This window comes from Opisthocomus hoazin, chromosome 5 (assembly GCF_030867145.1).
Source record: "Opisthocomus hoazin isolate bOpiHoa1 chromosome 5, bOpiHoa1.hap1, whole genome shotgun sequence".
In the NCBI taxonomy this organism is placed as follows: domain Eukaryota; kingdom Metazoa; phylum Chordata; class Aves; order Opisthocomiformes; family Opisthocomidae; genus Opisthocomus; species Opisthocomus hoazin.
The window spans coordinates 57,954,329-57,966,569 of NC_134418.1; the positions used below are offsets into that span (position 1 = coordinate 57,954,329).

At 38.6% G+C, this 12,241-nt stretch overlaps 1 protein-coding gene across 1 annotated transcript in view; it reads right to left on the minus strand.

The window, feature by feature from the left end:
- LOC142361432 (serine/threonine-protein kinase TNNI3K-like) overlaps positions 1-12,241 on the minus strand; it is an 89,555-nt gene that overhangs the window by 60,260 nt on the left and 17,054 nt on the right. Inside the window, 3 exon segments of the mRNA XM_075421416.1 lie at positions 548-686; positions 932-1,030; positions 8,974-9,084. Coding sequence (XP_075277531.1) covers positions 548-686; positions 932-1,030; positions 8,974-9,084 — 349 coding nt within the window.

Sequence of the window (12,241 nt, forward strand, 5' to 3'; positions counted from 1 at the left end):
TCTCTTATGGACAATGTCACACAATGTAGCATTTGAAGCTTGTGTAGCACAATGAAGTATGTGCTAAAAATATTCAATTTTCTGTTGAATTGTTTGTGAGCCATTTGCAGTTTCTCATCTGAATTATTTTGAATTACTTGCTGTATAATTTTGAGTTAAAATCCTTCATCTGTATCTCATGCACTAGGAGTTCACTATGTATTCAAGTCATTTTGATTGGAGATACATACCTCACGGTCAAATGTTCTCTGATAGAATAAGTGTCTCAATAGTAAGCTACCCCTGTATATTAATCTTAATTTTGGTTTTTGCTGCTGTTTTTCACTTCTAACGTATTAATGGAAACAGAATGCAAGTGAGAGAAACCAAGCATACTTGAGAAGTGAAGAATACTCTCCAACTGCTATTTTGTTGTTTCAGTTGCCCAAAGATGATACACAAACACAAAGAGAATACATGTTAGGAAGCTAAATTCAAGATTCAAGGCCTGACTCTACTTATAAAATACAATGTTAAAGTTGATTTTTAAAAAAATATCTTTTCTTACCATCAGCTTGGCTTCCCTCTTCGATCAAGAGCTTTGTGATGTTGAGAAAGCCTTTGGCAGAAGCCAAATGGAGAGGTCTGTCTCCAACTTCACCACTTGCATTCACATCAGCTCCAAACTTCAGTAAGAGGTGGGCTACCTAAACATTTCATCAAAGCTAATTAAAACATCAAATGAAAGTAACTCTTTTGACAAAATCAGATACAGTATTGCATTGGGTAATGCTATACGTGGGTATCTCTTTAAAGTTAAAACAGAGAGAGGAAATTCAATAGAAAACTAATTTTTAAGTTACATACCTATAAAAAAAAATATCTAACACTAAACCTATCTAACGCTTGGTGTTCCTCTTCTCGGCTTTCTGAAATTCCCCCATTTAGTTACCTGTTCATGGCCATAATATGCAGCAATATGCAACGGGGTGAAAAAAACTGCATCCTGAACATTCACGTAAGCTCCATGCTGCAAAAGAATATCAACAGCCTAGAAGGAAACAAACAGAAAATTCCAGTCAGAAGCATGACATATATGTGGTCAGCTATTAAAACAAGAATTTGAAACCTTGTATCACCAGTTTTAAAAAAAGCAAAAAGCCCCAAACAGGCAAAGTAGAAAGGTGAAGAACTGTGTACCACATGTAAAAGTGATCAGTGTACAGTACTTCAACTGAACACTGAATGTCACTGATGCTATACAAATAAGGCTGAAAACGCATTTGCTAGTAAAAAGACTGATTTATGAAGTAAGAGGCACAGAAATGACTGTCTAGAGTTTCTCAGAATAACCTTTAATTTTCTTTAAACCATTATGAAGAAAAAGCAATAAGCATATCAGAGTTTTTAGAAGTAAAAAAAAAAAACCAAAAAAATCTTTTAAATATAGATGTGTGAAGGTAAATCCTCAAGCATAACTCCCTTGGTGTGTAAAGATTTCTTTGTATTTTAGACAATAATAGCCCTTTGGCTTCAGTAAATAACCCTAAGCGCTTTCTTTCAAATTTCCCATTTTGTTCTTTCAGGAGGCCAGTGTTTTCCTGGACAACTATGAATTACCAAACACTGGCTTTCTGAATAACTGTCAAAATAGAAATCTGTATGAAACCACTTTGGATTACACATTGAAGCCTAAGGGCTGCTAATTTTTTTGAAGCACAAATGAGTCTTTAGGCATGTTAAGGGGCTTGTGCCATGGATTATTTGAGTAGTTCTACGTATCATTTTAATGAATGTTAAGTTTTGAGTGTAAGGATGATGGAAGATACTGGACCTGAATCACCCACACTACAGTAAGCAACTGGGAAACACCTCCCTGGCGACCAGAAGAACTGACAAAGAAGGGGAAATGGCCAGCTACTGTGCTACACTATTTATACCTGTACCTTCCCACCAAGACTTCCACTGGTGATGCCAGTTAATGCTAGCTGCGATGATGCACATTTCTATCAACTGCTATCTAAGCTGAGACAAATCATTTCACACATGCAACAAGGGGGCCACTCATTTAAATCCATGTCATTCTCAAGTACTCAGAGAACGAAAACCTGTTACCAAGCAACATTAGTGTACAGGGATTATTTCTTTACACAATTTAAATTGAAATACATTTTTTCAATGGGTCTAGCTGAATGCATTTTATGTGTAAGGTCCATTCCCTGACATACTCAAGCGTGTCTACTTCCTGTCAGTTTTAACCATTTCTCTATGATATCAGCTGCAAGCCTTCCCTGGAAGCAGCACTGCAGGCCTATTTCTGTCACTTCTCTGGGTACAAATGATGGGGAATGTTGGCCATCTGTGTCCAATATTACTTTCCAGAAGCTGGAAGTATCCTGGGAGCATACTACGCAGGGACAGATGCAATTCTGATGTGAATAGGATAAGCAGTGAGCATCGTCTGTGAGTTATGTCACCAGCAAGCCCCATGACACTGATGCTTGTCTTTTGCTGCTGTGGTGGTGCTCCAGGGACATGAGATTTGTAAGCATGTGGCAAGTGAGAAGGTGGGAGCTGACAGGAGTGAGAGGACTCCTGAAAAAAGCCAATCCTCAGGACGAACAACATTCCAAGCAGCCGTAGCCAGACTCTGCAGAAGATATAGAATCACACAGCCTTTGCAGTTGGAAGGGAGCTCTGGAGATTATACAGTCCAATGCCTCTACATAAGGCAGCATCTTCTAGCGCAGGTCTCCCAGGGCCACGTCCAGTCAGCTGTTGAATATTGTCAGTCTCTAAGGATGGAGACTCCACAGCCTCCCTGGAAACCTGTTCCAGTGCTTGAGTGCTCTGTCCTCTGATGATAAACATAAAACTCGATGAATTTTGACACATTTTTCCAAGCTGTAGAAATGGCAACCATGCTAGCTGCTTTGTGATCTCCTGACAAAAAGAATTTTGTGAGTCATGTTAAGCAAACTCCACTCCACCGTAAATGATGAGAGGAATACAGAGACAATCTTGATAGTTTCACAGACAAGCTATCTAAGAAAGAAGAAAGTTATCTTAGAAAATGCTGAAAGTTGTCATAGTCACTAAAAGTAGGTGGGTATGCTGGAGTGATGTGTAAGGATAAAATTAATTCAGAAAGTAGAAAAACTCTGATGTAAAAAGAGCTTTAAATTCTTATCAAAAGACCAAAAAAGATTTTTAACCTCAGGAGACAGATTACTTCAAAGGTGCAGCTCATAACCTAGGAGAAATTTCCAAGCTGCAGAGAAAGCAGTTCTCAATGCCTCAATGGGACTGGGTACAGTCAGCACAGATTTACCAAGGGTGAGTCTTGCCTGACCAACCTGATTGTCCTCTGATAGAATGATGAGATTTTTGGGTGAGGGGAGAACAACAGATGCCATTTTCTTTGACTTAAGCATGGTCTTCAACACTGTCTCCCAAATATTTTTGTAGCAAAGCTGAGATCTTATGGTCTGGGCATGTGCAAAACTAGGTGGGTGAAAAAGTGGTTAGATGATGGGACTTGGAGGGTAGCAGTCAAAAAGTTCTTCTCTGCCTTGAGACTCGTATGAAGTTGAGTACTACAGGGGTCTACACTGGGACATGTTCTTTTTAATACCTTTAGCAATGGTCCTGGAGGTAGCAATGGAGTGCACTCTCATCATGCTAGCAGAGGACGTCAGATTAAGTCCTCAGTACACTTGAGGGTGGGGCTGCCATCCAGAGGGACCCAGACAGGCTGAAGGAACAGACCAACATGACCCATACAAAGTTCAACAGGACTAACATTCTGCACTGCGACAGCATAGGCTGTGGACAGGCTGGCTGGGGAGCAGCTCTGCTGGAAAGGACCTTTGTACCCTGGTCAACAGCAGGCTGAGAGCCAGCAGCACAGCATGGCCACAAAGACGGCAAGCAGCTTCCTGGGCTAGGTTCACAGTGGTGCAGCCTGTAGTATGAGGGAAACAACCATTCCCCTTTTCCTCACATAATGAGTATTTATGATACTTTGGATACTTTGAACAATACTCTTTGTAATTTTTCTTAGAATTCTCTTATGAAAGGTTTACTCAAACTTGTTGAACCTTCAAGCCAATTATATTCACTTCAAAGACAATTAAGCTACTCTGAAAGTTAGAAGGAATCAGAATAAAACGTAAGACAGACTACATAAGGACTTTTGGACAAAAGCAAGGGATAAGAAATCCTCTAAGAAAATAACATTAATGTTTATAGACTTCTTAGCAGGTAAAATTTAAATGAGAAGACAACTTCAACAATTACAGCCTTTGCACCAGTGCTAGCCTCTCTACAGCCCTACACTAAAATATCTAAAGAATCTAATATGATTTTCAGAGTTCTGAATTAAGCTATTACAATAAAGATATGATAAATGGCAAGCATTTTTCTAACTTCCTTCAATTTAGCAAACGTAGATATGATCAGTCATGTTCTAAAAAGTATCTTTGCATTAAATTATTACAACTCCTAACTTTCCATGTATCTGTAAGAATTTCAGAGCAAACTATCAGACTGAATTAAGAAACTCCTAAAGGGGGTTGTGAATGTTTTAAATACAACTTGCTGATGAGTGTACAATTAAATGTCTTTCTTAGGAAAATGTCTATTAGAAGGTTTAATACATGCTTTTCTGTAAGACAAGGACAGGCATCAGACCAGCAAAAAGCCTTTGTATGTGTTTTTATCTTAGCTGTTCCAGTCAGACAAAACACAGGTCACAAATCATTAATGAAAGATGCAGGTACTGGTGTCTTGACATATTATGGAACCAGCTCCCATTTTCCCCAGCAGGTCCTTGCTACAAACACGTTCACACTTCACATTCTTAGGTTTGCAGACTACAAAAATTCGCTAGCACTGGTTCATCCTGCCCGCAACCCTTAGTCCAGTTCACACATCTGTAAATGTTGTAATCTCAGAACAACAACTTTAATTTAGAAAATGAAACAGGCAGCGATACTGGTTTTCCAGTGCAGTAATACTGGACAACACATAAATGTGTATGAGGCACATGCATTATTTAGCAACGACCTCCCTGGGCTGGAAACATTTGATGTCTTCAAAAATAGCAGTCTTAATGAGAGATTTATTATACTTATTCAGCCATGTTATTATTTTATAATTTTTCATTCTTCCCATTAAGAACTGCAATTTCTGTTAATAGATAAAATAAGCAAACAGCATAGATTTGGTGAAGTAAAATATAGCACTAAGTCACAGAGCACATTAAATATTAATATACCACACTGACTCAAATGAGTTGGAACATCCCAGTGACAGACAGCCTTCAATATCCCCATTTGAGAGAGCTGATCACTCTAGAGGCTTCAGGTGTGGCGATGGAGTGAAAGCCATAGACAGACTCTTCAGGGAAATGGGGAACAAAGTAATGTTTTTCCCCAACTATGTTGCATAGATTGGTGTGTACATCTCTGCTATTTAATGGTATAAATAAATATTTCTTATTGGAATTAGAAAGATGAGCAAAAAATCTGTTTTATCTTTCTTAAATTTATTCTATTTTTTAGTGGGATGGAAAAATTATTGCATATTTGCATGAATATTACTGAAATTGTGGACAAAAGCTATTTAATCTAGTAGAGGAGCTTCTACCTGAAAATTTTCAAAGCCGTATAAAGAAGCAAAGAAAGAGCTTGCACTTGGACTATAAATCTTCAGCCCCCAGACCAGCAGATGAACCAAATGAGTTATATAGAGTCCCACTCCATTTATGGAGAATACTTGTGATAAAGATCTGAGTATTCCCAAGGAAGAAATAAGGGGCTTTTCAAAACCACTCACAAAAAGTTATTTCATATCAAGTTAATGGTCTTATCCTTGTCAGATTCTGAGCACCCTTATTTATCAGTAACCTTGGTAGGAGCTAAAGATGTGAGACAAATAGCAAGCCTGCTTTTGACATTTTCAGGACAAGGCCCAGACATTTTAAAAATTACTAGAAACCCCAGTGCAGAGAAGCATACTTCGTATTTCCCTCAGAGGAAACATTAAATACATACTCCATAAAAGTGAAAAAGATCATTAAAGAGTTAAGACTCTGGTTAATATCTCCATTATAATTCTTGCACAGAGCAGTTAGATAAGGTGGTTTCTTACCTGTTTTTTAGTAATGGGATACACAAGGAAGGTCTTCTATTAAGCTAATAAAAAAAGCTGTATGCATACTTGAAGGGGATGTCACAATGTCCTGTGAGCTCAGGGACGTAGTGCTGCAATGCAAAAGGCCCATCCCCGCTCACTCTCAGCCTTGCTTGCTGACAGACACACCAAGGAGCCTTGTTCTTCCACCTGGAGAGCTGACCTTCAAAATATAAACAGCTAGCTTGCCCTGCTAGCATGCTTCCTCACTCACCAGCTTAAACAGATGCTACAGATTGATTTGTCCCCTCATCACTGGTGGAGCTGCTGACAAACACTGAAGGTTAACAGCTTTTTAATTGAGTTCCTTGGTGTGACCAGCTGTAAATTGTTTTAACCTTCTTTCAGCTTAGCCTTCTTCACACACAGATTGTCTAGGTAATACAAGGCTGTCACCAGCTGTTTTTATGCATAGTGTCTTTAACAAGCAGCACAAACATAGCTGTTGGATTTACCTTCTTTTGGAACCATTTTGGAGGCTGCAACGTAAAGCTAAATTTGTCAGTATCCTCAGTTGCCCCTGGTTGCCCACAAGTCTGGGGAAGGTCCCCAGCAGACAAAGTATACATACACACACCTGCATATATATATATATATACATAGTCATTTACATATAGGCTACATATATAGCCCTTAAGAGTATGAAACAGTATAACACATGTTTCCATTAGAAGTGAGGGGAGCTTCTAATTGACAAGACTTCTCCCCCTCATAGGACTCACCACGAAGTCATAAGAGTAACTAGCACTAAAACTTGCTCCAGTAAATCTCTGCCTCCTTCCCTCTCACCATTAGGCAGCCTTTTGCAGCCAGGCTATAGCAGAAAATTTACTATGGGTATACAGTTCTTACCTGCACTTACAAAGTGCTGTATTTGCAAAGCGCGGCTTGTTTCTCCCAGTGACTACTGTTGGTATCATTACTTGCATCAGTGCCCATAGACTCAAAAGAACTGAGCCCTGCAATGACTGCTGTGATGTTAGGTACTGTCTCTACGTATATGTGCAGCTAATGCATGAAGTGAAATACCCAAAGGTATCAAGTGCAAAAAAGTCAGAGTGCCTGGTACCATTTTCAACAGCTTTAAAGTAATTCAGGTATGTAATTAACTTAACCTGAAATTAAAATCCTGACTGCAAATTCCAGTAGGGATCTATCAGCATCTTTGAAAGCCTAAATAAAAGAGAATATCTAGCATATTGTTACTGACCTAGAGATGTGAGAATTTCTTCAGACCAAACAGAAACTAGAAGTTAAAGAAAATCTAAACTGCATAAATGAAGTATTGCCTTTCCTCAGCTGAACTTCAGTGGCTAGCCTCATAATACTTTCTCAGACCAAGTAATTAAATGTTCGTAGATTTCTGGAGACAGCATAGAAAATTTCTAGAGTTATTAATACCCCAACAAAACTGCCTGTTTGAAAAGTCCTTTCCCTCTTTCAATTGTATAATTATGTAACTCTTTCTATATGCATATGTATAGTAAATAGTTTGTGTGTGTTTATGTTCATTGACTGAAAACGTAGCAGAAGAGACAGCTTTCTTTACATCAATAAGCTCAGTGACTGCTGTAACTTAGGAGTTCATAAGACACGTATTCTTTCTTGCCATGTACATACATAGAGGTTCTTTTGTCAAAAACCGCACACATGCTTTGTTCTAGTCATCCAGTCAAACTCTTATACTTGAAGTGAATTTATAAGTCCAAGATGCACAACTAAATTCACACTGTAAAGGCAAGTATTAATATCACCTATATTTCCTTCTCTGTACTTGGTTATTTTTTCTTGCTTTTTTTGCTGATTATCTCTTTAAATAATTCTGCTGTTTCTGTCTCTAAATATTAGTCCAGCACTCCAAGTTTTAATTTTTTACTCAAGAGGACAAAAACTTTACTTGCGTAATGGACCCTAAAGAGCTAAAAAGCAAAGTACCTGAATTCATGAGTACGCTTACAGTCTAAACCCTTCATTACCAAGGTACTTTTGCACACACAGAACTTTACGAGATTAAAAAAAATAAATTACACTGAGTGAGCTGTTGCCAGGGTGACAGAAATGAGATGGTGTGATATGACTGAACTGAGGTGGTAAATGATAAGAAAACAGATTCGTGACTGACAGCATGTCTAGAAAGTGAAGGGCATGATTATAGGCATCAAAGGAATCTCATCCCTCCCTGCCTTCCTCTGCTCGCCATAGTGATAAGTCTCGGACCCATAGGAGACTTACCAGTACAGATGCTTGAGATTCACACTAGACTTACCCTGACAAGAATTTTCTCTGCACTAATCTGAAGTATAATATAGCTCTAAACTGAACTTCTGTCCCTTTCTGAAGTAAAAAATCACAAAGCTGTGAAGGAGAGCCCATGAGACCTAGAAGAGAGAATAAAACTCTTTCGCTGTGCTTCCTTCACACTCAGGAAGATGACAGTATTTGGAAACCTCACTCCATATCCAGGTTCAGAAATCCTAAACACATATGAATGCATTCCGTCACATCTATTGGTTAACACTTCTGATATTCAGAAAAAAATGCCATTTTTTGCCAAGACTTTAAAGACATTTATATTAAGGTAAGAGACATAAAAACAGATCTATGTCCTTTGTGCATGTTTGTTCAATGTAAAAATACGTGCACAGATGTAGATTTCCCAAAATGTACAAAAAATTAAACAAAATTTTCAGTACTAAATGTATTCCGAGTTCTGTTTAGAAAGGCATCAATCTCAAATAAAACAATGTTAATACTAGCACTCAATTCTATAACTTCCTGTACAGAAAAGGAGAAACATACCTTATGATGACCGGCAATTGTGGCAATGTGAAGGGCTGTCAAGGCTCTGTACCCAACTTGCTGGATGTCAGCTCCACCGTGCAGCAGCGCTGTTAACAATTCTGCATTGTCCTAAGAGGCACGCATACAAAACTCGGTATTGCTGGGACACAGCTCTCATCATTGCAGGGAGGAAGCCAAAGAGCTGTACATGACTAGGCCTCCCTATCACACCGCAGCATTTCACACACAATCACAGAATTTCATGAAAAGGGACTGACCATGACCCCATGAGCACAAGAGTGCAAGGAAAGGAGTGGAGGGAAGATTTGTCTTGGGTGCCAGAAGGCTCTCTTTTGCTATGCTAAATCCTGCATCTTTAAATTTACTATGTTTTTAAAGATCTCTCAGTCTCAAGCCATTAAGTGCTCACATCATTAAATTTAAATGTCAAAATATTACAGCACCTAACATAGAGGGGCACCGGAGGAGTTCCCAGGACAAATATACAGCATGTATGCCAAATTCTGAACTGTGAGCTTATTTTTCATATCATTTCACTTCTTTCCTGTTATGCACATGATTTTTGCTATGACTTCTTCCAAGTATAACAACAGCAATGGGCACTAGCAAATAACAGTAATAGAAACAAAATTGGGAAACACATTGAGAGTCTTAATGGCCAGACAATGCGACCATTAATAACTTCTCCTTTACAGATAGTGAAGTTAAACACAGGAGTGAAATGATTTCTTTGGGGGCAGTGACAGAACTCGCAGGAGAAACCAGGCCATCTTTCTCACCAACACCTGTTCTAACTGCACCAACTAGAGCTATCATAATTTTCCCTTCTTGAGGATCTGCCTTCCACCATCATCCAGCCCAGAGATGAGCCTTCTCCAACTCAGCCTTCCACCATCATCCAGCCCAGAGATGAGCCTTCTCCAACCCATTTTTATTGTTTCCTAAGAAGAAACGCATATAACACAGGGGCAAAAGAGATGCGAAATGCTCCAAACTCCCTCATTGTTCTCTACCTCTTCAGAGCAGACACTAAAAGAAGGGCAAGAATGAACCAATGCCAGAGAAGCAGAAGTTAAAATATGTCTGTGAAAGCATAACATATGTTCATACTGAAACGGTTTTCCTATTTTCAGGAAATATTAGGAATTTATTTTTTATAATAAGGGACAGTAAAAGTATGGATTGGATAGCATGCAGCCTGGGAAGACAGGCTGTTTGAATTATCTTGACATGTTCTATTTAATTAGTGACTCAGTGCAGTTCACTCTTATGAAATGCCACAAAATATTCAGATTACAGATAAGAAGTCAAGGAGCTTCCCAAGAGCCTGCGCTGTCTAATATACACTGCTTTATTGTTTCTGAGGTATCTCTAGGCTTCCTTACATTTTACTTAAAGAGCACAACAAAAGCTGTCATTGAGTAAATCTTAAAGTCTTGAAATGGCACTTCTGGGAGAAACGTTATATTGCATATTCTTTTATATCCCAAAATTCACACTAGTTTTCTTAGCTTTATGCAACCTGAAAAAGATATTGGATATTGTATCACATGACTTCAGTGATTAAATAAGTTGATGACACAGTTTCTTGCCTAAGTGGATTCAAGAGATTTATAAACATTACAGTGCAGGGAAAACAGACAAAACAAGACTTGATAGCAAAATGAAAACTGTTCCCAAGTAATTAAAAGATCCTATAAATCTATTGTAAAAGTCCTATTAAATAAAGGATTTTTTTCCAACTAAATTACTAATTGGAAGCCATTCACTGAGATTGATAGTAAAGAAAGGCAGAGAAATTATTCTATGCAATTGGCTAATTATGCAACATTGTGCATGTGGAAAAGTTTCTTATATGATTGCTGTAAACCATCATTCATCCCATGATGTGTAAGATTTGATTGCCATAATTTTATAGCTTGCATATCTAATTGGTACCAGTGGTTGTAAAAGTAAAGTAACATAGGAATTACAATACATTATGCAAGATATGGCAAATGCTTCTATGATAGTAACTAGGAGAGGCAGCTTATAGAGTAAGTAATATAGTATAGAGTTACACCATGGGGCTACAGATCATAAGGCATCCACAGCATTATAACTTATAGGTATCCAGCTCCATGATTGAGTCTTCAGCCTATTTAACAACCACCTCTCTAAACACACCCGGGGCAAGCTCAGAGCTCCAGTGATGGGATTCATGAAATCCAGCTTTTGGAGCAGGAAATTGGCTTAGCTTGTCCATAGCAGACAGTGGAAATAGAGGGTGTCTGTCTTCCCATCTTCAGACAAAATTACAAAAGGTGCTGCTTGCATCTCTTTCTTTCCACTCCCACTCCCTTCTACAATAGCTGAAACATTGCTGCCTTGGGGGTTCGCCTCTTCCTCGCACAAGTAACACTCAACTGTATGCCACGTGCCCCAGACAATACTATCATTACTCAGCCTATGTCAGGCTTTCCCTTTGCTTGCCCTGTTCTGATGACCCTCCCGTTCATTTCCACCAGAAAGCTGGTTGCACATTCACTCCAGGAGAGCCATAGCCTGCTAACTGGCAATATGAGCTTGAATTCTCTCCAAGAGACTTTGGTCTTCTCTCTGGACAAGTTTTTCTAATTATCAAATTATTACCTGATAGAAGCAAACCACCTTCTCTTCCACAGGTGAGTTTTTGGAGAAGAATGACTGACTGATGATTCCTGCTGCATTTGGATTGGGTATTTGGATTAAAGACCATCTACCACATCTGCGTCCTCTTGCAGCAGAGTGAGGAGCACCACTTACGCATCAAGAGTGGCACACAGGTGCTAACCTACTTAACCTTCTATCAGCCCCAAACATACAGCAGATCAGAATGCTATCTGCCATGAGAGCTTTGCAGAACACAGACTGTTATGACCTTGTGGCACCTACGGGACACAAGGGTTAGACATTACAGTCTAGAATATAAACTTCTAAATTTGATCTCAATTCTCTCTAAAAAGCTAAGTGCTTTTGGGGCTAGTCTATACATAGATTAAGTTTCTGAAATGCTCCATCTTAAAATCAGAATCAAAAGAATTATTTAGGAAAATGCTGTCTCTGTCCACTTTATTCCTTGCTACTGTTATTGTTGAGTCTTACAAGATAAATGTAATAGTAAAGAAAACTAATATTGAAGATGAATGTGGAACTTAAGGAGGAACAACAAAATAAGCAAAAAAGAGAAATTGTAAAATAAATTCCTTTGAGATTGTTTCTATTAATAGCTATAATAAAAGAACAC